General features: G+C 46.2%; 1 protein-coding gene across 9 annotated transcripts in view; it reads right to left on the bottom strand.

Moving 5' to 3' along the window:
• The window catches only part of ATP11C (ATPase phospholipid transporting 11C (ATP11C blood group)), a 102,200-nt gene that overhangs the window by 37,905 nt on the left and 40,378 nt on the right, over window positions 1-23,917 (bottom strand). For all 9 annotated transcript variants that reach the window (XR_014003985.1, XM_081178944.1, XM_081178949.1 and 6 more), the window contains exons 3-15: window positions 22,046-22,135; window positions 19,082-19,162; window positions 18,795-18,902; window positions 18,012-18,140; window positions 13,856-13,959; window positions 11,840-11,890; window positions 11,396-11,460; window positions 8,735-8,816; window positions 6,342-6,492; window positions 6,035-6,232; window positions 3,931-4,071; window positions 3,502-3,659; window positions 614-685 (exon numbers count right to left, since the gene is read on the bottom strand). Coding sequence is in view for 8 of the 9 variants with exons in the window: in XM_081178944.1 (XP_081035070.1) it covers window positions 614-685; window positions 3,502-3,659; window positions 3,931-4,071; window positions 6,035-6,232; window positions 6,342-6,492; window positions 8,735-8,816; window positions 11,396-11,460; window positions 11,840-11,890; window positions 13,856-13,959; window positions 18,012-18,140; window positions 18,795-18,902; window positions 19,082-19,162; window positions 22,046-22,135 (1,430 nt within the window). In the remaining variant the exon portion in view is untranslated. The remainder of the gene's footprint in view (window positions 1-613; window positions 686-3,501; window positions 3,660-3,930; window positions 4,072-6,034; window positions 6,233-6,341; window positions 6,493-8,734; window positions 8,817-11,395; window positions 11,461-11,839; window positions 11,891-13,855; window positions 13,960-18,011; window positions 18,141-18,794; window positions 18,903-19,081; window positions 19,163-22,045; window positions 22,136-23,917) is intronic.

The following is a 23,917-nucleotide window of genomic DNA, read 5'->3' as shown; positions in this document are numbered from 1 at the left end:
GTCTAAGTCAAATCCACCCTCCTAAGGGATGCTTATCTGGCCTCTGGGAAGAAAGGGGGCATGTCTAAAAGCAGCAGGAGGAGCAACTGTTGGCCGTGCAGCCAGCCAACCCTTGTCCTTCAGCTCCTTTAATAGCCTTAGCCCACTTAAGGATGCCTCCCCCACCCTCCCAAAAAAGAGAAAACTGTTTTGAGTACATTAATGATGGGTTTTAAAAGATGCTGGTACTTCTGGAATTCTAATGTGGAGCCAACAGCGTCAGGCAAGGATCACAGAGAAGACTTGCAAAACGCAAGGCTGGAGCTGCCCCACCTCAATTAAGCGATATAAAAAAGAGGAAGGGGGATGCAGCCCAGGTACACCTGCTGATTTCTGTAGTGCTCTAACAGGTATCTGTCACAGCCCCGATGGCTCAACAGAAGCAGAAATGTGGGAAAACAGCAATGGGAACCAGGCGCTAGATTCAAGGCAGGCGAGTGAATTTTTTTAATAAAAAACCATGCCTCGAAATGAGCCAATCATTTCCATCACCACCGCCCAGTATTAGGGTTTCCCTAATCAGGCTTCAGCTGCCTTGTGTGATATCGGGAGGCCTAGCCGCGGTCGCACCTACCTTTCGATTTCCTTTTTTCGGTTCTGTACATTCATGAAGTTATTTTCTTGTCCTAGAAAAGTGAAACCATACCTGTCAATGAACAAAAAGGACAGAATGGCGTTGAAAAAAAAAAAAAAACCAACACACACGCACTTCAGATTTAAAAAGAAACAAAAAACTGACAGAAATTAAAATGAAATAAAAGCCACGTGGAGAAAACTCTGCTTGATAATGCAATATAGGCAGCAGTTGTGTGAGCAGTTCCTTGGAAACGTAGGAAACCCGCACAAATAGTGCTGGACACAGAGCTCAACTTCCTGAGAAAGTCTCAGGTTTGCTTTTTTTTGTCGTTGTTGTTAAAAAGTAGGTTTCTAGTTTTCATGGATGAAAATACATTATCTGCTGAAATCTCAGTGAAGTGACTAAGCTTTCCAAAGTCTGGTGAAAGGGGTGTCATATTCTTCAGCATTCCTTGCCCCCTTCGTAGTTCAACAAGAAGCGTCAGAATCAGGCACATTTGCTCAATCTGAATTGCTTCTCATGTTTCAGAAACCAGGCTGGACATTTGGCATCACAGGTTAGATGCTGCGAAACAGCCTTCTGGCAGGCAATCCTCTGCTAATTTGCAGGTGATTCTTGAAGACCAGTTCATGCCTACAGGCCTATTTTTTAATTTTTTTACAATTGTTCTGTGTTGTTTTTATTTTCTGAACTTGTTGTACACTTGCACACTGGCATTTTATGTGAGGTCGCTGTCTATAAATATTTTTAGAAATAAATAAAATGTACGCAAGATGTAGGACTGAGTTTGTGGGGGGTGAAGGACTTCCAATCGCCCATAGCCGTGTCTGTGTGTGAGCGTGTTTAAGCAATGGAATATAGCAACCTCTGATCCTTGTATGTGGTTGGTGGGGGGCAGAGCGTGTTCAGAGATTGCTCTGCACATTTCTTCTGTTTTGCTTGTTTTTAACTTATGGACAATATGACTGCATTCCCCCCCCCCCCCAATTCTCTCTTGGCAAGCAGCTCGTTTATTTTTTGTCCGTTAATGTGTTCCATTTTGCTGATGCCCCTGTTTCAGCTGCTTTGCAAAACAAAACCCGACTGAAGGACTTTTAAAGAATTTATCTCTGCTGTACAGAACGATCTAAACTTTTATTTATTTATTTTTATTTTTGGCCACAGTTGCAACACAGGGGCAAAGGTTGAAGGACTCTGGTTCAGCCTGCACTGACCTTAGAAGCATCAAATGCAACTTAAAACAAACAAACAAGCAAGCAAGCAAAAAAAAAAGGGGGGGGGAGGAACACTCTTTTTCAGCAAGAGGTAAAGGACCAAGCCCAGTTGCTGGAATGTTCGTCCACTAATGAGACAAGAGTGATAGCTGTTAAAAATCAAGACACTACCACCCAGCAGCCTACATTTAGGCCAGGATGGGCAACAGGTGGGCTGCAGCCAGCACCAAGCCCAATTTTTCACACTGTCCCACCCTAATTTTGGAAGTTGTCAGTTGACTTCCCAGCTGTCTGGCCCCAGAGATTCTGAAATGGCCTTGGTTTCAGAGAAAAGGGTGCCTGCCAGACAGGTGCGATGTCATGGCCAAGGGAGAGAAGAAGTTGGCTATCCCCCAGTAGAAAGATTAAGACCACCCCCCCATCTGCTTTACAAGCATCTTCTCCAGATGCATGCCACTGCCTCTACAATTACGCCCACACCTGTCTGAGTAGGCGGCAAAGACTCACTTCCAAGTGATTCACCTTCCTGACTCAGCTTCTTCATTTTAACGACTTCTTACAAACACTTCCATCCCACCTTTTCACCAGAGGGGCCACAGCAAAGTGGCAGGGCACCTGTTTTGAATGCAGAAAGTCCCAGGCATCTCCAGGGAGAGCCAAGAAATATGCCATGCCTGAAATCACAGAGCTGCTGCCAGTCAGTGTAAACAACACTGAGCTAGATGGTTAGGGATTGTATATCCAATGTTAGTCCCGCACAAAGCAGACCAGCTGGAATTGATGAGCATGGGTTCAAAGGGTCTATTCAGAGTATGTCTTTGCAGGTTGCAACCCTATGGTCCTATTTGCATCCGTTGGCTTACAACAATTTTTATAAACCATAAAATCCAATTAGAGTTGTCCCAAGCAATTGAAAACAAAAACAAAAAATTAAAAGACCTGACAGATGCAGCAGATAAAATACAATTTAAAAAGAAGGGGGTAAACCACAAAATAATCCTCAAACAAACAGATCAAATGCTTGTAGGCAAAGGACACATCTTGGTCAAAATAATCCTTCCTCTTCTGTTACCCTCCAGATGTTGTTGAATTACAGCTCCCATCATCCATGACTACATGACAACAGCTATTGTGGCTGAGGGGACTTTGGAGTCCAGCTGCCCTTGCTTTCCACCATCATGGGGTAAATGGAAAAAGGCAGGAGGGAAATGGGCCAAGGAAACATCTGGGGATACTAGGGAAGTCTAGGGATTCTGAGATGTTCCTCGGACTGGTTTTGACAGAGAGAGTATGCACAATACCTCTGACCAGACCAGACCAGTGGGTACCAAAATGGCAGGACTTCCTCCTGTCAGGTGAGCCTCCCTGCAATTCTGAGCTTCAGCAGGTGCCCAGCCATGGTGGCTCCTAGCATTGCAGAATTCCAAAGCATGGCCTAAGTCACGGAAACCTACAGCCAGACCCCCCAACAACCACAAACACCTTTAAGCCAAATTTCACCAGGCAGTTTCAGCAATATTTTCTTTACCACTCTCAGTATCCAAAAATGGAGAGTGTCCACCTGTGAGCATAATGGCCTCACGAGGAACATTTGTGTACCGTTCAGTATAACTGAGTGGGAAGATAGATGTACTGGGAAGAGAGTGGCCTTGCCTCCAAAGCCATCCTTACTTTTGAGCTCCTTGCAGCAAAGCAATCTCGTCTGGGGAAGCGGCAACATACTTGCTCGTGCTGCCTGTCTGCGACCCCCCTGAATCCATTTCGTCTTTCTGCTGGACCTGAACTGTGTGGCAGAGACACAAAGCACGAAGGAACAGCTCTTCACGGTTCTGGGGAAGGGATGTAACAAAAGGAAACGAGAACGTTAGCAAGCAGGCTTCCTGTTCCAGGGATACAAGGAAGAAACATGGAGACATCATCACAGGACCAGCAGCTTCCAGTGCAACAGCAGTCAAATTTTAGTCTTGCTCCACCCCCCCCCCACCCTCCCATGACAAGACAGTGTGCAGCCCACACATACAATACCTCAAAAAGCTTGCCTAAGTACTCTTGCAGCCCTCTTGGTACAGGAAGTTGGGCTGCCCTGCACTGGATGCTTACCTTCTCTGCTTTTCCATGACCCTTCAATCCATCAACCTCTGTAATGGAATCGCCGTACTTGTAGCCGTCAATGCTGCACTCAATGAACTCCATTGTGTTTTCTGTTAAAGTCCCCGTTTTATCAGAAAACACATACTCAACCTAAAAGAAAAAGAGAAATGGTTCCCAGTTAACAAGAAACAAAACCCTTTGCTCTTTCCCCAACCGGTGGCATCTATAGGAAAAGGAGGCCCACTTCACTTTTATATATGTGTTAAGACATAAAACGCTTTAGGAAGTGGCTTGAATGCTAAAATTAAAACATGCCTGTTACATTCTGATTTATGCCTCACATTTCCTGCCGCAATGGCCCCTGGTTCTTTACACTGTTTTCATTTTTATCCTGCTCATTCTTCAAGGACAGATATACCCTGGTACCCCTCCCCCCTGCCGTGATGATCTAGTTTCGTCTCACTGTCCAGGTGAGCAAGCAAGTTAGTTGTTTTCACGCTCCTGGCCAGAAACTAATTTTCTTGGAGGGCTACTTGGAAAACGGAAGAAAAGCAGAGATGAGCTACAACTTCCATCAGCACTGATCACTGGCTGTGTTGGCTGAGGCTGAAAACTGTGGGAGCCCTGCAGTCTGGAGGGACACAAGTTTCCCATCCCTGAAGCAAAGGGTGGAGAACCAAGGCTCCATCCCGCAAAGTGGCCTCCTGGCAAGTCCACCTCACAGAGAACCCATTCCCTCCCCAGATGGGAAAAGACAGGCCCTTAGGAGGGAGAATTTGGCTGAGATCTTCTAGCTGCTGAGCCATGCCTTACACAGAAGCAAGCAGTGAAGCCCAGCTGCCCAAGAAAGGGAAAAACAAAAAAGTCAAACCAAGTTTCTATTTGCAAGAAAAACAGTCTTCAAAAGGAGGAAAAGAAGCGATTTTAAAAATTAAAAGCAGCACGACTAGGAGGATCAGCTGACATGTGCACAGCATGGGATTGGGAGCCTGACATTTCCCTGCATGGTAACAAGCATGCAAATCCTGCTTAGTGAGGCTAATTATAGCATCCAGCACTCAGGGGCCCAAAGAATCAATCTTTAGCGCTAATACATATTTAAATACTCTAAAAAGAAATCCTGTGTTGAAAGGAACACGAGAACCTAGAAGTTTCAGGTTCTGTTAAGGCCAGATGATTACGTCTTGGCTGGCTAAACGGCCTTTTAGAGCCACCGCACTGGCAGGAAATCTACTATCTTCTCCCTGACATGTTTGCTCTGCTTGTTTCACAACCAAGCCGTGCTTTCTTTTGTTTTGATAGTTGCAATATGCTTTTCTATAGCCGCATTGTTCTCATTAGGGAGGGCAGAAATAAACAGGATCTAACTGAGAAGAGAATGCTAATGGAATATCAAAGTAAAGGTGATCTTCTACTTGGATTGACAGTCAAATCTTGAGCTCTCAGTATTTTGGAACTTGGAAGCAATTCTAAATTGATTTGGGCTACAACCCTAACCGCACGAGTAAGCCTCACTGAATTCAGAAAGACTTACTTCCAAACAGGACTGAGTTGTCAGGGTTAAGCAGTCAGTTCTTTTTTGAGTCCAGAACTTTAGTGAAAAAAATGTGAGCTCTGAAGGATTATTATGTTCTGATCTACACACAGTGTTGTGGGCTGGGGGAGAATTGGTACTTAATTTTTCTGCAGAAAATCTGTTGTTCCACAAGGACATTTGGAAGAATGAATGGATGCCGACTGCAGATTCAGTATTAGTCGGGCTTAGCACAGTGTGAGTTTTTAGCATTACTTATAAATAACAAGGACAATTAACTTGCTGAAGCAGATCACTCACTCTCCATGGCATCGGCAGCTTCTCCAATGCAATCTGAAAACTTCCCAAGCAAATTACTCTGATTAGCATTTAAAAATTAGTCCAGTTTTACCTTGGGGAAATTTTCCAGTTTGGATTTTTCTGGAAAACCCATGTCACTGCTGACACTTCAGGTCAGTTCTCACCAAAATTCAATACAGCGGTAGTTGTATCATTTTAACTTGGACCAACAAATTGTAAGACATTAACTGCAGTGGGGAGGAGGGAAAGGTGAGAAAAAGGAAACGAGATGCTTCTGACCTGGCCCAACTCTTCATTGAGGTCAGAGGTGTTCACTAAGGCTCCTTCATTGCAGCTCACATCATACATCTCTTTGTCCCATGAAATGAAGAAGGAGCCCAGGAATTTCTGCATCTCGACTGTCACGTACATGGAGACAGGGATGATGAAATTGAAGAGAACCATGAAGGACAGGAAATCGGTGAACATTTTTAAGAGCTAGAGAGAACAGAAAGATTGACTGGACTGTTGTTTTAAAAAGTACACAAGGGCAAACGCTAACGAATACAGAGGCGGTGGCAATCAAAGCTGAAGCAAGCCCAGTTACCTTGAAGGCTTCTTTGTCCTTTTGGGTTCTCTGGTTGTACCAAGGCTCGTCGTGAAATGGAACGCTTTGCCAGACGTACTTCAGAGTTGTGCATATAATAGCCTTGCCCACAAGAATGCATAAATAAACGATCAAGAACATGTTGATCGATCTGGAAAGGCAAAGTGTTAAAAAAGAATCACAGTGGTTTATAGTATTACGCAGGCAGTGGAAAAACTCTATGCTGATAGGGACCTGAAAGAAACAATTCCAAGACTTATAAGGGTACAATACACTTCAAGGTTTTGAAGCCATCCAGCCTTGTTTCAAGAGAATTGCACCGGAATTAGACCCCTCACTTGAATTAAACCACATTACGCTCATGCATATGTGAGGCTCTCTTTTGAAAAGTGTTTGAGACATGCAACTGACAGAAGATGCACTGGCCAGACTGCTACCTTGAGACAGATGGCAGAGAATATTGGGGGGCGCGGGAGGTACTGCACTGAATACCTATTTATTTCTGGTCTTAATCCAAAATGTTGATGTAAACTGGAACTCCCCTAACCCCCATGCCAAAGCTGACGGGTAGGTACGGCTGCCCGCTCATCAGTTAAGCGACATGACGCTTTGAAGCACTTACAGTCATAGAATCATAGAACTGCAGAGTTGGAAGGGACCCCAGCCCCCTGCAATGCATGATTCTCAGCTGAAGCATTCATGATGGCCAGGCAGGACCTCAAAGCACCGTGGAGAGACCCATGAATAGTGCTCTGAAGTCCTGCTGATCAGCTGGTCACCTGTGCTGCAGAAGACACTTTTGGTTCAGCCCAGCCCAGCCTCCTGCCAACCTGCCCACATGTGATTCAATCGATTATTTATTTAATGCATTTATATGCTGCCTTTCTGGCAAAGAACCCAAGGCAGTTTACAATTTTAAAGGACAAAAAAGAATTATTTAACATTTGAAGTTTAAATCTGACTGGGGCGAGAAGCCAATCCAGGCCCTGTGTTGTCGTTGTTACATACATATGGTCATACATGATGTCAGGTGATTTGCGGGTGGGCATGGCTTGGCCAGAACAGAGTGGAGTGCAAAACAGGAAGGCCTGGCAGGGCTGTGAAACAGCTGAGGGATACAATATCTCCTAAACACAGCCACTGAGGCACTCCAGTTAATTTCTATAGAAATTCCAGGGAGGAAAACAAGTGTTGTGGCTTTACAAAGAGGTGAGACCACCTGGGGGCCCCAGATTCAAGGTGGGGGCAGAATGACTGCCGCATTATCAGCAATCCAGTTCGGGATCCAATGAATCCTGGGCTGGCTAAAGCCTTTCCCACCTCCAGAATGCCTTGTTCTGCTGGTAGGGATTCCTTCTACCTTCCCACACATTTGGAAGGCATGCAGAGAGGGACATGGCACATGTTTGTCCAGTCCAACCTTACCCTTTCACACACAGCGCATGTATACAGGGTGTGGGGGGTTGTAGATTAGATTACCATCCCTATTCAATTTTACAAATACCATATTTACTCGAATCTAATTTGGCCTTTTTTGGCCAAATTACGTTGCGAAAATTAAGGTGCACATTACATTTGGGCAAATACGGAATGTGTCACCACCACAAAGCTGGGCTTTTCTTCAGCGTGTGCCATGTTCGAAACTCCAATTTTTCTAGGCACATTTTGCAACAGGGGATTTCATTAGCATGAGCAGTTTCTGAGCTCTGGGAGCAATACTGCCCCTAAGATTTCAGATTAAAACAGCCACTGTTGGAAGGAAAGAAGGAGCTTTTTTCTGCTTGCCCACTTCCAGCTACTCTCTGAAGACTGGAGAAAGGATCCTCACAAGAATATTGGGGGGTGCATGCGCAGGGGAAGGACTAGTCCAGGGGTCTGCAACCTTTAAGACAAAAAGAGCCACTTGGACCCGTTTCCGAAGAAAAAAAACTGGGAGCCGCAAAACCACGAAGGTGACGTCGGGACGGTGCGTGACTAATGCACGCACTGCCCCCATGCGACGGTCACAGCCAGTACAGCGCCCGCCACAGTGGGGAGTGTCGGGGCGCACAATGCGCCTCCTCACCTCGCTAGTATCCGCCCCGGAGCCGCGGCAAAGGTGTAAAAGAGCCACATGCGGCTCCGGAGCCGCGGGTTGCAGACCGCTGGACTAGACCATGTGAAAAATTAACATAGTATTTTAGCTGCAGTGCATTCAATTTCAGCATTGCTTTCTTGTTAAAAAAGAAAGTGCGCCTAGACATTCCATTGTTGCGCCTTAGCTCCTGGCTTTCATATCTCAGTTTCCAACACTGGGTGTGTCTGAGACAAAGGAAGAAAGTTGAAGTACTATATACACAATCCAATTAAACAGTTGACTCAAAAGAGATTTACAATATGTCCAGATAACCTACTTTTCAACTGCAGATCGCTTCTGGGATTTTCCTTGGTAGTTCAAAGCCATTTTGGTTTCCATTCCAGTATAGACTGCGACTCCTACAAAAATCAAAGCCACCGGTGAAACGCCCTGAAAACATTCACCTACCTGCTCCTTCCTAGGAAGGAAGTTTCACAATGACCAGTCCACATAGGCAAGTACATGGGCTCACTTATGTTCCACAGCAACTGGTAGTCAGAGACATAATAAATGTAATAAACAGTTCATTCTGCATGGAAGAATCATTCTCAGTTGGTTGAAAATGAAGTCACAGTTGATGAGATTAAGCTCAGAATAGAAGAAGTAGTACAACCTTGTGGTTGCCTCCTGACTGTCAAGTTATTTTGGGAGAGGAATTCAAACCAGAAATTTGGGTTTGGCCAGTTCAAGCAGATTAAAGTGCTCTATCGCACTGGCACAACAAATCTGCTTAAGAATTTTTCTTTTCTTTTTTAATCACTCTTTGCGCTTCGGGAAGTAATGGGGAAATGCACTGGGAAATGGGGTAAGACCCTGCAAGCAAATCAGAATAAAGATCAGACATCATCCAACCACTGTGCATGCTTTGTGCAAGCAAACCAAGATGGTAAAGGTAAAGAGACCCCTGACTATTAGGTCCAGTCACGGACGACTCTGGGGTTGCGGCGCTCATCTCGCTTAATTGGCCGAGGGAGCCGGCGTACAGCTTCCGGGTCATGTGTCCAGCATGACTAAGCCGCTTTTGACGAACCAGAGCAGTGCACGGAAACGCCATTTACCTTCCCGCCGGAGTGGTACCTATTTCATAGAATCATAGAATCATAGAATCATAGAGTTGGAAGAGACCACAAGGGCCATCGAGTCCAACCCCCTGCCAAGCAGGAAACACCATCAGAGCACTCCTGACATATGGTTGTCAAGCCTCTGCTTAAAGACCTCCAAAGTAGGAGACTCCACCACACTCCTTGGCAGCAAATTCCACTGTCGAACAGCTCTTACTGTCAGGAAGTTCTTCCTAATGTTTAGGTGGAATCTTCTTTCTTGTAGTTTGGATCCATTGCTCCGTGTCCGCTTCTCTGGAGCAGCAGAAAACAACCTTTCTCCCTCCTCTATGTGACATCCTTTTATATATTTGAACATGGCTATCATATCACCCCTTAACCTCCTCTTCTCCAGGCTAAACATGCCCAGCTCCCTTAGCCGTTCCTCATAAGGCATCGTTTCCAGGCCTTTGACCATTTTGGTTGCCCTCCTCTGGACACGTTCCAGTTTGTCAGTGTCCTTCTTGAATTGTGGTGCCCAGAACTGGACACAGTACTCCAGGTGTGGTCTGACCAGAGCAGAATACAGTGGCACTATTACTTCCCTTGATCTAGATGCTATACTCCTATTGATGCAGCCCAGGATTGCATTGGCTTTTTTAGCTGCCGCGTCACACTGTTGGCTCATGTCAAGTTTGTGGTCAACCAAGACTCCTAGATCCTTTTCACATGTACTGCTCTCAAGCCAGGTGTCACCCATCTTGTATTTGTGCCTCTCATTTTTTTTGCCCAAGTGCAATACTTTACATTTCTCCCTGTTAAAATTCATTTTGTTTGTTTTTGCCCAGTTCTCTAATCTGTCAAGGTCGTTTTGAAGTGTGATCCTGTCCTCTGGGGTGTTAGCCACCCCTCCCAGTTTGGTGTCATCTGCAAATTTGATCAGGATGCCCTTGAGTCCATCATCCAAGTCGTTGATAAAGATGTTAAATAAGACCGGGCCCAAGACAGAACCCTGTGGCACCCCACTAGTCACTCTTCTCCAGGATGAAGAGGAACCATTGATGAGCACCCTTTGGGTTCGGTCAGTCAGCCAGTTACAAATCCACTGAGTGGTAGCAGAGTCAAGACCGCATTTTACCAGCTTCTTTACCAGAATATCTACTTGCACTTTGTCGTGCTTTCGAACTGCTAGGTTGGCAGGAGCAGGGACCAAGCAACGGGAACTCACCCCGCCATGGGGATTCGAAATGCCGACCTGCTGATTGGCAAATCCTAGGCTCTGTGGTTTAACCCACAACGCCACCCAAGTCCCTCTCAAACCAAGATGAGTGCCCATTTAAAAAGGTTGCCTGAGTGAGCCCTTAAGTCAAAAGTAAATCCCACCAATTTAAAATGCGTGTTACTAGTGATTAAATATGCATAGGAACCCAGCCCAAAACTTTTGTTTGGGGCAGGAAATAAACACCACACAAATTTGAGATTTCATCCTTTTTCCCAACGGGTCCTCCCAGGCGTTGAGATAAGCAGGTGGGTCCCTCTTGGTTGTTCCACCTCCATCAAAATTTTGGGCGGGGTGGTGGTAACGGCCCAAGAGACAGCGCCTGGGGTGGCAGCCCCTAAACCTTGGGATTCCCTCCCTATAGAGATGTGTCTGGCACCTTCACTAGACAGGATTTTGGTGAATGCTGAAGATGCATCACTTCACCCTGACCTATGGCACCTGAGATGTGTGTTTCCCATGTTCAGCCCATTCCCGTGACTGTAACATGTTTTAACGGCCTTTAACTTCAAATTGTTGTAATGTGCCCTGGGAGAGGCTGGTGAAGGGCAGGTCTTAAATTCAATGCTAATAATAAGCATGGCTGAAATAAACTGGAAAATGTCAAACAGTTGCTTACCATAGATCCTAGGAGTGTTTTTTAATGTCGCTCCCTTCAGCAACAGGTTCTCGGGACCCAGTGCCCTAGAATGAAGTCAGACTATTAGGCCACTTACAAAAGGAAAGAAGGGTGGGGAGAGGGAGAGGGGGAGAGGGGGAGAGGGGGAGAGGGGGAGAGAGAGAGAGAGAGAGAGAGAGAGAGAGAGAGAGAGAGAGAGAGAGAGAGAAGATGCATTCTGAAAATATCAACTAATATGGCAATGGTAAGGGGGAAGCAAGACAACACCACTAAGACGGTTTCATTAATGTGCAGGGAAAGTGAAAAATCAGTGCAAGGGATAGAGAGCAGTCAAACATCAAGCTGCTGATGTCAGCAATAGCCTTTAGGGAGGCGACAAGAGGCCAGCTAATTAATTACGAAACAAAGCATAGGGATAATGAACTAACAAAACAGCTGACTAACCTGGCTACTGGCTCTTGACCGTCCTTGTAGATGGTAATTCGGCCCACAAACCTGCAATGAGAGATGGGCACAAGAGGTTGCTTATTAAGCCCTGCTGGTAATTTGTAGGAGAGCCGCCGCAAATTATCAATTAACAAAAGAGGTGGGGAGAGAAAAGCAAAGGTGGGTAAGGACTGCAGAGCTCTGAGAAACTCCTGTTCCACAAAGCAGTGGTGGGGAATCTCATCCCTGGGGGCCCCAAATGTGGCCCTCCAAGCCTCCCTATTCGGCCCTTGGGGCATTCCCAAGGCCCCACCGTTCTCCAGGCCACACCCCTCACCTGGCTTCTCATCAGAGATTTTATTTACTTTTGTTTGTTTATTAAAATAGTATACCACCCTTCCTCCTTAGTTCTCAGGATGGTTCACAACCTGGAATTGCAATATAAAAACACAATATGTGTAATAAAAAGAAGAATAAAAAGGTTTTGTGGCCCGGAACTGTGATAAGGCATTATTTCTTCCCTAGGTGGAGGAAGGGGATGTTTGTGCAGTGTGCTTGTGTGTAGAAACGGCTGGCCTGTCAGGAAGGTAACTTAGTGTAGAAAGTTGAAAGCCACATTTGCCGCTCCACCCACTTTACCTGTGGCCCCACCTATCACTGCCACACAGCTCCTAGAAGCTGGTGGAATGAGCCCTCAGGCTGATTAAGGTTCTCCCACCCTGTTCCAAACATTTGTACACTGTGTGCTATGCAAATCCAGCGAGTTATTCACCAGTAAGTCACTCTGGGCAGCTCCCATCATATATAAAAATATAGCAAAACATTAAACCTTAAAAAGCTTCCCTATACAGGGCTGCCTTCAGACGTTTCCTAATGTTACATAATTACTCATCTCCTTAACATCTGGTGGGAGGGCGTTCCATGGGGTGGGTGCCACTACCGAGAAGGATAAGGAAGGAAGGGTGGATGGATGGATGGATGGATGGATGGATATATATATATATATATATACACGGCACAGAAGTACCAGAGACAGAAGTACCAGAGACTAAATTTGTGAGAACCATGTTTTGAGGCATTTATTTTACAAGCAGTTATTCGTCAGTCTCCAACCCACCATCCTCCCTAGCATTTGCTAAACGCACATCTACCAAGCGCCTGCATTTGCTAGATGCTGCAGAAAAAGATTAAAAAGGCAGAGTTTGGCTTTAACCCGTTTATAGGCTGTGAGCTCAAAGACATGACACATTTGGGAGGAGGGAAGAGTACAAGGGAAGGAGAATCAATAGCAGGCCAGGGAAAGGGGTCGGTCCCTCCCTCCCATGCATGAGAAAGGGGAGGGGGGAGTGGCAACTGGGTCAGGCAGGCCAATGGATGGAAAGGGACTTGTTCGACATTTGCCTAAGGGCAATTAGACCAGGATCAATTTCAGAATATAATGAAGCACAGTCAACTTTCTCATGTGGGGAAAGGAGATCAACAACCCTAAATTCGGGAATGAATCGAATTCTCAAAAAGAGATAATCTCACATGAGAAGGGTCATTTAGCAACTGCACTGAATGCAGAAGGTACCAGGTTCAGTCCCTAGCACCTTCAGGCAGGGTTGGGAAAGATCTTTGTTTGAAACCCTGCAGAGATAATAGAAACATAATCTTAAAGTTGGGTGGGACCCAAGGATCATCTAGTCCAACCCCTTAAAGCATCCATGACAGGTGGCCACCAAGATGCTGTTTTAAGACAGACAGATGCTGCCTGTCAGTGTACACAACTGTGAGCAAGATGGACCAACAAGATATGATCCTAATCTCCAATCCTGGCTGCCTGATCTCCCAGGAAACGGTGCAGATCCAGCTCGCAGCTGGTTAATGCAAATAAAATGGCAAACAGAAAGCTTTGACACAGTTGAAGCAGAACCTACCATGCACCTCAAAGCCCAACTCATGAGCCCAGTCCTGGGACAATACAGACACAAGGTGGTGCATGCCTCAAAAAAAAAATTGGCAAGGAAATAAACGTTGCGTTTCAGAACTTACTTGTAGAGGTCTGGCTGAGGCTGTTCACATTCTATTGTAGCAGTAAGGCAATTTATGGCTTGGCATGTATGGAGTTTGGCAGTATCCTGCACAGTGTAGTGAGTCTAGAAGGGAGACGGAAATGCAAAATCCGTTAAGCAGCTGTTTACTGTCCCTAGAGTACACAGACCGTTTTGCACAGTGGGCGATTCTAACAAGCTACAGAGCTCACGTGGTGCTTTGATTGCTGGAAATGCTACTAGGAATTGGTTTTAGCTGATCTGTGTTTTAGCCATCTTCGAGAGGCTCATTATTACTATCGCTACTGCTGCGTTAGCTGTAATTTTATTGCTGGGTTTTTAAAGGCCTTTTATCCCAGCTCGATCAGTGAGATCATCCAGAGGAGCACGGCTGGTTGCTTCCTGCGTTACAGAGGCTTGACGTGACACCCACTAGAAATTGGGCATGTAGCGTCATCAGTCTTATGCTGTGGAATGCTCTTCCAACACAGACTCAGCAGGCACCCTCACTTTTGACTTTCCTGGAGATATTTTTACATCAACAGGTCTATGCAGCTGCTTAAAAAATCTTCAATTAGCCAGTCATTTTAACCATTTTTTTATATTTTACTGTATATAATTGCTATGCACTGCCATGCTATATTCTATGAACAGGTGGTATATAAATACCTTTTATAAATATAAAATAATGAACCTATTTGCAAGATACCACAAGAATCCTTTTGGCATAAAGCAAGACACAAGTGCTTCAGTAACTAACCAACTCAGTAAACCTACTAAATTAAAATGCACGTTGAGCCAATTATTTGCTCCTACAATATAGAAATAAGCTGGAAATTTACAGATAGATCCTATGCGAAAGAGATGCCTGTCTCCTCCTTGTGGGGTTGCAGTTCCAGTTGAGCAGCTTACTCTTGATAACTCATGCACTGCCATTTACTTGCTTTCCACGCTGAACAAAATCTTAATTCAGGGATGGGGAACCTGTGACCTCTTAGCTGCTGTTGGACTCCGGCTCCCATCAGTGATTGGCCATGGAGCAGGGATGATGGGAGCTGGAGTCCAGCAACAGCTACAGGTTTCCCATCCGTGGCCTAATAGGTTGATTCCAGAGACCTGTTGAAGAACAATCCATCAGCTTCTCCAGGTTTCATGAAAAGCTGCAGGTGCCTCAACAGGTGCTCTGTGTTCCCTGTTCCCCTGAGTGCTGGCCTAGGATCTCTCAAAGGTAATCGGGTGAGTGAATTAAATGTCAGTGGAGGAGGGAGAGCTATTCTAGGCATCCCTGGCTACGCAGATACTTCTTGATTAAATTAGAAAGAGCAGACAAAGGGTTTAAAATTCTCCATTTAAGAGGTTCTATTTCTAGACACTACTCGGGTGTTGTAAATCACTTCTGTCAGCAGGAGACACTGCCGTGATCCATCTTCATAAACAAAACTCACCCAGATGCTTCCCTAGCTCGTTATCTCTAAATTTTCCTCGTTTCAAGCTGGATGAGAAACAGCTCTATTGCATCAACGGTGGGAGATGATGAATGGCATTAAAAGCACAGACATTTTCACAGCTTGGAGGTTAAGCTCTTGGGCTGTGCGCTTCCTTGCCAAAGATTTATAGAAAAAGCTCATTAAACATTTTAAGTACATTCCTTCTCAGGCACATCCTGTTGCACCTTGTTCTTGCAAAACAAGATACAGGACATTCTTTGGAGGAAAGTTGAAGGGGGAAAAGAGTGTGTGTGTGAGGGGAGAATCAGCATGACTTGCTTGCGGTAACAGTGGATGAGAAGACGACGAGCTGGCTAGATCACACCAGTGGCCACTCCAGTCCAGGATCCTGTTCTTAGCGTGGCCAATCAGATGACAACAGGAATCGTGCAAGCAGGACATGAGCACTCCTCACTTTTGTGGTTTCCAGCAACCGGTGTTCAGAAGAACACTGACTCCGAGCATGGGAAAAGAGCATAGCCATTGCGCCTAGTGGCCACTGGCAGCCCTATCGCCTGTGAATTTGTCTGATCCTCTTTTAAAGACATCCAAGGCCATCACTGCCTCCTATGAGCGTGTATGCCATAGTTTAACCATGTGCCAGAAAAACACCAGTGTTCTATTATGTTATAATGTCTCTCTCTCTCACACACACACACATGTACACCAAAGTTCAATGATATTTTATCTGGCAATGTACAGAAAATGGAATGGTTCACACGGCTGGGTGCGTGTGTACATGCACGAGAGAGAGAGAGAAAGACAGACGGATGGACAGACAGACAGACAGACAGACAATCTTCCATAGGATAATGGTCCCAGGCTCTGTTATCTTTCAAAAGGAAATTTGAAACAGTAAATCATAGGATGGGAGATCTTACTGCTATTATCAGCCAGACTTCATGTTATGAATCTTATTGCATATGAAGTAAGATCAAAATATCGAACCTTCAGAAACGACAGATATACCTGCGTTTCAATAGCTATTGCCGAGACAGTGTATAACATACACAGAGGTGCTATTGTATTTTTAAAATGGTACTGGAGCAGAAGGGGAGCTCAGGAGCCCTTGGTTTCCAGGAACTGCTATTCAGAAGCATGGCTGCCTTTCAGACTTTTGATTTAACTGATTTCTGCCTTTTTGCAGGGCAAATGTTTGCTCATAATGGCACCAACTATTTCCAGTTTTATTTTATATTTTTGTGATATAATAGGCTGCAGGGAGTGGGTGCTTGAGGGCCACATGCCAATTGTGCGGCTGGGGCATGCGCGCGCGCACACACACACACGACTTTCCAGAGGTCTCCCTGCTGAGACTGAGAAGTGCAGCTGCTCCCAACACACACCAGTGGCAAAAGATCTCACTCTGCCCAGCCTGCATAACAGTAACTGGGTGGGCCAAGAGAAGTGCAATTTACATTTGGAGGAAGGTGCTCAGGGATGACTCCCATTGCAATCATGATCCCCTCAGCGGCAGGGGTAGGCAACCTAAGGCCCGTGGGCCGGATGCGGCCCAATCGGCTTCTCAATCCGGCCCACAGACGGTCGGGGAATCAGTGTGTTTTTACATGAGTAGAATGTGTGCTTTTATTTAAAATGCATCTCTGGGTTATTTGTTATTTGTTCATTTCCCCCCTCAAAATATAGTCCAGCCCCCCACATGGTCTGAGGGACAGTGGACCGGCCCACGGATGAAAAAGGCTGCTGACCCCTGCCTCAGTCCATCAAGCAGCAGTTCATTAGGTACACCCCTGCCAGACAGCAAAATTCACTGGTGGGTGGTGAATTTGGCAGTGGTGGGTGCCTCGTGCATCTGTGGCTGGCTGCATGGAAGACCTCTGAAGGTTGCATGAATCCCATGGTTTATCCACCTTTGCATTGAATGGAGAAGGCACTCCATCAGTGGCTATTAGAGAAATCCACATTCAGAGACAAGGCGCTGCTGAATCCCCAAAAGGGGTGTGGTGGCTTGATCTGCCCAGTGGCGTAGCTAGCTGCTTGGGTGCCCGGGGCGGCACAAATGCCCTGCACCCAGGGACAGGGCAAGCCGCCCACGGGGCAGGGTAAGCCAGGGCAGAGCACGCTGTGCAGAACCTCCATGGAGTCCACAAGCCCCATGTTGCCGTTTCAGGCAGTGTGGAGCCTGCAGGGGCCCGAGCCACTGCGTCACTCCCCAAGAGAGACGTGTAGCTCAGGCGCGCTGCAGGCCAGGCCCCATGGTCACCCCCCTCAGTGATGACACCTGGGGGTGGACTGTAGCCACCTTCCTATGCCACTGGATCTGCCCTCACAGAAAACAGGATGCTGAACCTTTCGTCTCACCCAAAAGGCACGCTCTTATAATCCCATGTAAGCTGTGGACCAGATAGGAGCCTGCCGCTCATGAGAGAAGGACTGTGGTGTAGCTCTGTGAGGCCCACGCATGACCATACGCTCCCCAGCACAAAAATATCCTGTCATATAGAATTAGCAAGTCGGGAAGAGAGCATGGCTGAAAGGGAATGCGTTTCACTTTCCTTTGTGTGACAGGTACACATAGTCAGTCACTCTTGATTCGCAGCCTAGAGAATGCGCCGTGTCAAAGCTTTGGAAAGCCAAGATTTACCGCTTCAAAGCTTAGTGAAGATAAAAGGGCTGCAGGTCAGATGTGCTGTTTACCCATTCTGTTACCTTGACATTTGATTCTCCATCCAAACTAGCTGTAGTGACATAACAACACCCGTCCTTGTGAGTTGATGCGAGGAAGATCAGGTCGCATGGGAAGGTTTCATCAGACTTTACTTCTACTATGTCGCCAACCTTGAAGACCAGAACAAATAAATGTCAACGTGCTGCAGAAATGTTTGCTTAGATGTACTTATTTAGAGCATCACACCCCCCCCCCCACTCTTCAGCTGAAAAGGCTTTATTGATATAAATCAACAACAAAGAAGCAAAGAAGGCATCTAAATCTAAAAGCTCTCTGTCGTGCTGGGAGCGGGGGGGGGGGGGAGGGGAGAGCTCATGCAGGGTACACACATTCCTGCCTCCATCCCCAGAATGTAGCCTTCACACAAGTCGCAACCGTGCTGCATTACAGAAGAGGGAAAAGCCTTCTGCCAAGTGGAATGGCAGAGGAGGGGTGCAGAGATCTGTCTCCTCCACCAGCTTGCTCACTTGCCTGCACAGAACTCCTTGCTGCCTGTGGCTCCCTGTGGTTAAAGGCAAGGCCCCAAACCATTTCCAACGTGCAGAAACCTCGCTCGTCTTTGCTACAAAACACACAAGTGCTTCAGCCCATTCCCAGCCACCCCAACCAGCCAGTGGGGACCAGCCGGAATCCATCAGCAAGCACGAATTCAAGGTTTTAATAACAACTCTCCCTGCACTCACCCCCCACCCCCTGCCTTTCGCTACAGGCTCCCTGGAGCTTCCCAGTGCCCCGAAAGCTTGCTCCCCTCTTTCATACCACACCTTGATTCCTTCACACTCCTTCTTCACTTGCTTTGCATCCTCGATCACCAGGACGGTGCTTTTGTTTACTTCTTTGTCAGCCCTGTGCCGCAGCCAATCCTCATAACCCTGGAGGGATAAATTAGGGAGCAGGGGGCAGAAGTCATCACAATCACGGAACAAGAGAAAGGGAAACAAAGAAAAAAGAGGTGAGGGAGAGCCTTTCCTCAGGTATTTAGCAGAGCTCTAAGCTGACAATCCTCTTTTTCCATTTACTTTTTTTTGGGGAAGGGGGAGAACGCAAATACCTGTTTAATAGCTGTAATGGTAATAACAAAGAATAGAGGAAGTCCGCTCGTGACGGGGCTGGTTGGTGTGTCTACTATGACCTGCAGAAGAGGGGGAAAGGCAAGTTATTGGGGGAGAATTAAAGAAAAGGATATTTGCTGGTTTGATGTCCTCAGCTTTTATAAGCAACAAATGTAAACTGATGCTGCAACATGGAAAACACAGGAAAACACCAGAGTGTGCATGTCATTGCTTTTTAATGAACTGCATCTGTTTATGTGCAATTCGGACTTCTGTTTTATAGCGTATGGTGAATCACTGGTAGCAAGTGCCTAGTAAGTTTTGAGAATGATGTGGCAAAGTTTTCCATTCATTCAAATGGCAGAGGTCTCTTCCAGATAAGAAGAAAAGCACCCATGTATATTCTTCATTCCCACTTTCTTGCTATGAAGAGCTTGTGAAGGGATCTCTTTGATGTCCAAATAGAATAATGTGACATCTGAATGCATCCTTTTTCCATTATATGTCCTGCCATGTGAATCCAAGTGTGTATTATTATTAGTATTATTATTAGTATTATTATTATTATTAGTAGTAGTAGTAGTAAAGAACTCATTTCTTCGAAGCCAACACTCTTCAGTTTTGATTCTCCAGATGTTGTCGGGCTGCAAACAGCATCATACCTGTTCAAACTGGCTGAGAGTGACAGGAATCTTATCCCAGAAACATCTGGGGACCCAAGGCTGATTGAGCTCGTCAAAGCCTTCTGCTACAGATGTGCAGTTGATATCAAGTATGCGCTAAGATTGCACTGTAAATGGAGGTTTGTCACACACATGCACATTTGCTCAAGAGCTCAGCTCATGCTCCAGGAAGTCTGTTCACTAGAACAGCTATTCCAGTGGTCCAAGCTACTCCAGTGCTAAAAGTATTTGGCACTCGGAATGATAAGAATATAAGAAGAGCCCGCTGGATCAGGTCAGTGGCCCATCTAGTCCAGCATCCTGTTCTCTCAGAGGCCAACCAGGTGCCCCTGGGAAACCTGCAAGCAGGACCTGAGTACAAGAGCCTTCTCCCCTCCCGTGGCTTCCAGAAAATTATATTCAGAGACATTTATGCTTCTGACCATGGAGACAGAGCATAGCTGCTGTGGCCAGAAGCCATTGACAGATGCAACCACGTTTGAATTATGAGGGTTAGCTATGTTATTACAACAAAGAGACACTTTAAAAAAATGTTGCAGCACCCTTAAAGACTAAGGCTGCTAGCTACACAGCCTTACCTAGGAATAAGCCTCGTTAAAGAAAGCGGCGCATACTTCACAGTAAACATGTGTAAGACTGCACCATAATGGATTTATTATGGCATGTGTTTAAAGCTGCACAGTCTTCACAAGAAAAAGCCTCTTGTGGAACAATGAACACACACATTGGTGGGTAGGTGGATTTGACGGGTTCCATGCCTTTAACTGCCAGGCTTTACTAATGCCTGGCACAAGAGCAATGCTTTTGTAATGCGATGCCAAACATTTGAATATAACATTCATTTCTTTCCTATGGTAATGGCTAACTGGGGTGGGCAAGGGGAGGTTTGGTACAAATAGGTAGCCATGAGATTTTTCACGGGGGTGTTCTGCTTCAGAAGATAGTCAGCTGGGTTTTTTGTTTTTTTATCACAGTGTGATAATTCACACACACCTCTCCATGGCCAATTTTTCAAGTAACTTTTACTCAGAGTAGACCCGCTGATATTGACCATGACGGGTCAACTTTGGGCAAAAATCAGGTGTATGCAATTCACTGAAACATGGGGATATTTCTTCCAAAACTGCACAGCACTGGAACTGAGAGAGAAAACCGCATCCGTCCCTAGTGGCACTATTTTGATTTGTTTCAAGTTAAATATAGCCTTTGTTCCAACCTGTTCCAAATTAAAGCCCCACGCGCACTGGGGAGATTCCTGTTGAATTTGTTGCTCCTGGCAAGCTGAACCACACCGCCCAAGGAAGTGGAAGTGGCAGCAGGTTAGCCTGGTGCATTTCACAACCAGCCCCGACTGCTCAGATCAGGATTCTACAGTTATCTGGAAGATGGGGCGATGCCATCTTAGCATTGTCGTGTAAATTAGCTGGAGCTACTTCCTCAGAGATCATTAATGCCTCTGCCCCTGACACAAGGATGAGATGCAAATTGGCAAAGCACTCTGTCTTCAAAGCAGGCAAGATGCAATCGTCAGGAAACGCAGGCAGCAGCAGTGGCGAATTCAACACACTCCATTTAGCAAAGTCTGAGGAAGGTTCAGGCTTATGAGGAATGGGCCAAGATGCTCTCCTCCATCTACAATAGTGAGTGCTTTTAATATAAGTCAGCAGATATGCTGCCCAAGAGCAGTGGCAAGAGCCCTTTTTTTAAAAAAAACGCTGAAACACTGAAAACCCATCCGACATCAACAGAAGCTGAACCCACTCCCCTACTTTCCTTCCCTGAAACGGTTGGTCTGCAGAATTTCAGCTTGCTTTTGATTTTATTTTTTTAAAGAGTCTCCTGATTCAGCTCTAGCCTCTTTAATCAGAAAGCAGAAGTGAAAAGGACACAGCCCACATCTGTGGTTGCTATTCGCCTACCCACAAAGAAATGCACACTCAGAAATTTACTTCTGCATTTGTGTAGCATCTAGACAACGTAACAGGGAGGTATATGGGCGCCTCATCACAAGCTGTTGTGTGTGCAGGAGGGAGGGGATGACGCATCTTTGACCATTGAAGAGAAGCAGCTATATAATGTAGTGTCTCTAGGCTGGAGCAAATGACACCATTGTTGTTGTGTTCTGTAAACACGAACCCACTAACTTATGCCTTGAAAATAAGAGTCTTTATTTTAGAAGGATGGCATTGAAACATTTCAATGACTGGTACTTAAACACACACACACACACACCAGCAACATTCTCCCTCACCTTCATTGCTTTTTCTAAAGCAGCCTTACCTGTACAAGGAAAATGATAAGGAAGTAAAAGTTGGCAATTCTTCGGAACTGTTCAAAGAGATTCTTTGGAAGAAAATTCCAGACAGTGTACTGTGGGGCAAAAAAGCAAAAGAGGCAGGTATGAACCAAGACTTTGACCAGCAATGGCCTCTTCTGAACAGGGTTGCCCTGAGACATTTTGGCACCTGAAGCTAACCAGAAAATGGCACACACGCACACACACAAACCACCCCCCACCAGGGAAGAAGTGAGGGTCAAGGAACTACATCAGGAACAATGGGAGAATAAAGATCTAAAATGGGAACGAGGGTGGAAGGAGACCTGCAGTGCCTCCTATTTGCCAAGAGGCTGCTGCGGAGATGGTATTGGAGGGGCTGTGGGCGATGCAATCCTCAGAGGCTGGATCTGCTGCCCCTCTGGATTCGGCTGCCTGAGGCGGTCACCTCACCTTCCCTCATGGGTGGAGTGGGCCAGCCCTGCCTCTGAAGACTGCACCAAAATTGGGATACCTATCATCTGTTCAATATGTCTGTCTGTCTGTCTGTCTGTCTGTCTGTCTGTCTGTCTGTCTATCTCTGTCTATAAATATAAAAAGGGTGGCTTTTAAAGGGGCAAACAATTATAATGGGCACGCATGCACACACAGCCACACACCCCTTTGGTGTCATTTCCAACGGAAAGAAATAAGCATCTTGCTCCGTGAAGAGCTTGCTTTGCTACCCACTCAGAAACGTTGGTTTTCCTCCTTTCGTTTCTATGAGCCGTGTCCCGTGGGTCTTAACGCCAGCGTTTGCAAAAGGTTTGGCGCATAACCCCACTCAAAAATTCTAGTGCCGGAAACAAGAGATGTGAAGGTTTAAAGGGGGCGGCATTTTCCCTGTCTCTCCCGCACACACAAGCCAGCTTGAAATAAGGTGAGGTGGGGAAGGCAGCCTTGAGGGCCAGCTACTGCCTCTGCATTGCTGAAGAAGCACCAGGGCTTAAATATCAGAAAGTGCTTCCAAACGTAATGGCAAAGTGCACCGTGTCTTCAGTCCCTTGGTTCGAAACGAAAGGCTGCCAAACATATTGCTCTGGCAAGGTATGCATTTGATACAACCTCTTGGCTCTTCCTCTGCCTCAACAATACCAAGTCAGTGGGAAGGGACCTCCGCTGGCTTACAGAATCCCAGCCTATTCGGGTCTTCTCAAGCTACTGATCAATAGTATAGTCTTCAGAAATGTTGTGGTCTCCCTCACAGCGCAGTGAGAGCCAGGGTGGCACAGCAGCTAAGAGTGTTAGGTCAGGACCTGGGAGACTAGGGTTCAAATCCCCACTCAACCATGAAGCTCCCTGGGTTGACCTAGAGCCAGTCACTGCCTCTCAGCCGTGGCTTCCTCACAGGGTGGTTGTGGGAATTAACAGAGGGGGGGGGGTGTGCCACTTCCTAGGCCAGCCAAATCTAGCTGCAGTAGAGACCTGGCAGCAAAAGTAATCATTGCTACGGCTGGTTGTTTTGTGTGCTGTGTTTCTTTGGTTTAATGTGGCCCTTTCGTGGAAGGGGGCTACTGTTTTCTTTTGTTTTCGTTCTTGTTTTTATTCTGTAGTTTGTGTTTTTATTTTGGTCCCTCGTACCTATGGGACCGCCTCTCCTGGTATGTCCTGCGGAGGACCTTAAGGTCCACAGATAACAGCACTTTGGAGGTCCCGAGCCGCAAGGTGATTAGATTGGTCTCAACTAGGACCAGGGCCTTTTCAGTACTGGCCCCGACTTGGTAGAACGCTCTGTCACAAGAGACTCGGGCCCTGTGGGACTTGACATCTTTCCACAGGGCCTGCAAGACAGAGCTGTTCCGCCTGGCCTTTGGTTTGGACTCAGTCTGACCCTTATG

This window comes from Podarcis bocagei (genome assembly GCF_964188305.1).
Source record: "Podarcis bocagei genome assembly, chromosome: Z".
NCBI classification, from domain to species: Eukaryota; Metazoa; Chordata; class Lepidosauria; order Squamata; family Lacertidae; genus Podarcis; species Podarcis bocagei.
The sequence above is the reverse complement of the archived record's forward strand: the minus strand, read 5'-3'. Positions and strand labels throughout refer to the sequence as shown.